The sequence below is a fragment of the Orycteropus afer genome, unplaced genomic scaffold, assembly GCF_000298275.1.
Source record: "Orycteropus afer afer isolate SDZICR_OR568_19922 unplaced genomic scaffold, OryAfe1.0 scaffold00169, whole genome shotgun sequence".
In the NCBI taxonomy this organism is placed as follows: domain Eukaryota; kingdom Metazoa; phylum Chordata; class Mammalia; order Tubulidentata; family Orycteropodidae; genus Orycteropus; species Orycteropus afer.
Genome location: NW_006921756.1, coordinates 2942870 through 2945732, shown reverse-complemented (window position 1 = coordinate 2945732; position 2863 = coordinate 2942870). Strand labels below are relative to the sequence as shown.

Below are 2863 nucleotides of genomic sequence, written 5' to 3'. Positions count from 1 at the left end.
TAACAACAACAAGGAAGTAGAGATAACAAGTATAGAAAGTGCATTTGCCAACAGGGTACCCAAAAATTAGAGTACATTTTTTATTAATATGATACTACAGGAACACCAAGGGGCTGTGAGAGCCCAGGAGAAAGACATCATAGGGATCAGCAGGCTTGAGTGTAACCAAGGTCGCCTGGGCATATCATTAATTTTGATTTTCCCATTCTTCTGTAAAATAGAATAGAGTAATAATTCCTACTCAACTACTGATATGCTCCAAGCAGCACATAATGTCAGTCTGTGGAAAGGTCTTATACACTGTGGAGTCAACAATGTTTATCAATTGCCTATTATTTTTAATTTCTGGAAGAAGTACTGAGTGAGGGCCCAAAGATCAGCTCAACAAGAGCACAGGTCTTGCCTTAGGGCAAGTTCATCAACAGCAAGAGTCTAGATTGGAGATCAGGTTATCAGTTCCAACCCCCTAACCTCTGCTGGGAGTTCCAGAACCACCCTTCCTGTGGCTGTCCTATCCTTCCACCCTACTGTAAGTATTAAACCTAAAGAAATGCTTTAACTGGTTTGTCTCTCTTTCTGTTACAGTTTCAAAGGGACACAGAGTTGCAACATTTCTTGACATGGGTTCAGAAATTCCCATGTGCCTGTCCTCGCTGGTTGTGGGGTGACTCAATTGTCTTCCATGTTTACGATCCTGACTACATGAGGGTGATTCTAGGGAGAACAGGTGAGAGCAAATCTCATATCCAGCTGGAAAAGTTCCTCCCTCTTGAGTTCATGCCTCTGGTTCTCTAAAATTCCAAGAGAGCTTAGGTCAACTACAAGTATGTAAACACTACCAACCATTCTCCCGACTCACACACAGCCTCAGGCCAACAATTATTTCTTAGAACTGGACATTTAAAACGTCTGTTCTGGGATGAATTTTCTTCCTTCCTTCTAATTTCCTTCTTCCTTCCTTCTTTTTTTCCTTTTATTTCCTTCCTTCATTCTTCCTTCCTTCCATTTCTTTACTTCAATTATCTTCCATCCTTTTTTCTTTCTTACTTTTTCTCTTCTTTCCCTTCCTTCTTTCCTTCATTTTATTCTATTCTATTCTCTATCTCTCATTCTCTTTCCCTTTTACTTTCTCCCTCCCACACTCTTTCTCCTCTTCCCTTCCTCTCTCTCTCTGCCTCACTCCCTCCCTGCCTTTCTACCCCTCTTATCTTCCTTCCTTCCACAAATTGAGATACTCTGTTATGTATATTGCCCCATATCCCAAAGACAAATTTTCTGTCTACTTTGGGGTTGATCTGCTAGTTCTTATTTTTGCCTGTTATGGTACATGGGATGTCAAAGCCACATAAATCCTAAACAATCCAAAAGGTTTATGTTTTACTGGTTGGCATTTAGGACATTGCCTACATTTCTAGCCACTCTACTATCCTATTCTTGTGAGTTTCTGCTGGTACACTGAGTCTGCCCCCCCTGAGCCCACACTAATTATTGAGACAGAGATTGTAGAGTATGGGAGGCAAATGAAAGGTCACTTTGGCATATATTTACAGATTATAATCATCAATAAATGATACTAGCCAATGGTCTGGAACACAATTGCCTCCCGAGGGATGTCTTGTCTGATCCCTTACACTCACATCTTGATGCCCCTCCTTACTTTTCAGACCCAAAGAAAAGTGATGAATACAGATTCCTGGCCCCCTGGATTGGTACGTATGTCTATAAAATGACTGCATTCCACTCATCAGGTATATTTGTCATGAGAGATCTCTTTGGCTCACAGAGAACTACAGGTGTCCAGACACCCCTACTACCAACATCCATGAGTTGAGCCTCAACTCTTTTCTTTTCCCAGACTTTGGCCTATTCTCCTGGTGGTTGGAACTATCCAATATCTCTGATCCTTCCACATCTAGTCTCAGTTCTCTCAAAATTTCACAATTTAACACATATTTAAGGTATACCCCTCATTAATATTTTCAGATTTTCTCTCATAGCTATCAAAATCACAGTCTATGTATCAGCCAAATTGGAGTCTCACATTCGTAAAATGTGACAAGTTTCCCAGGTTTTGCATGTAATGTGTCTTCAGATGGGTTTCTTTCCCCAGGATGACCTTGCTCTCTCCCAAACTGTCTCTGGTAGTCCCTCTGATGCTGTCTCCCCAGAACTTATACACATATTGATCTCTGTCCCAGGGTACGGCTTGCTTCTGTTGAATGGGGAGAAATGGTTCCAGCACCGGCGGACACTGACTCCAGCCTTCCATTATGACATCCTGAAGCCCTATGTGGGGCTCATTGCTGACTCTGTCCAAGTGATGTTGGTGATTAAGTCTCTATCTCTCTCTCTCTCTTGTTTCCACACACACCCTGACTCAAACCCCTGCATACACCCAGAACACCCTCACATAGTCAACTGTTGAATACATTATCCCAGGGACATCCATCAGACAGAGTTTACAAACAAAGAAACTCTTCAGAACCACAGACATGCACATCACCCCCTGTAAATGCACACACATATTGTCAAGCTCTTAGACACACCTGTAAGACCAGGATCTCTTCATGCACACAGAAATTGACATGCACTAGAACTAACTCAGTTAGTTCCTTCCACCACCAAATTGAGATGTATATTGCCCCATATCCCAAATACAAATTTTCTGTCTACTTTGGGGTTGGTCTGCTAGTTCCCGCCCAGAGTAGCAGGCCAGAAGAGCAGGAGAAATGGGATAAAAAGCCAGGAACCCGGACAGAAAAGCAGTCAGCCCCAGGGTTACAGGTGAGGAGAGACAACTCAGGGACGCCCAAAGTAGCAAGCAGGAAGAGCAGGAGAAAGGAGATTAAAAGCCAGGAAGCCA

General features: G+C 42.6%; 1 protein-coding gene across 1 annotated transcript in view; it reads left to right on the top strand.

Annotated features, from left to right (window-relative positions):
- Positions 1-2863, top strand: part of LOC103201932 (cytochrome P450 4A6-like) — a 51237-nt gene that overhangs the window by 38929 nt on the left and 9445 nt on the right. The window contains exons 3-5 of the mRNA XM_007946702.2: positions 586-727; positions 1665-1709; positions 2199-2326. Of these exons, the coding sequence (XP_007944893.2) occupies positions 586-727; positions 1665-1709; positions 2199-2326 (315 nt within the window). The remainder of the gene's footprint in view (positions 1-585; positions 728-1664; positions 1710-2198; positions 2327-2863) is intronic.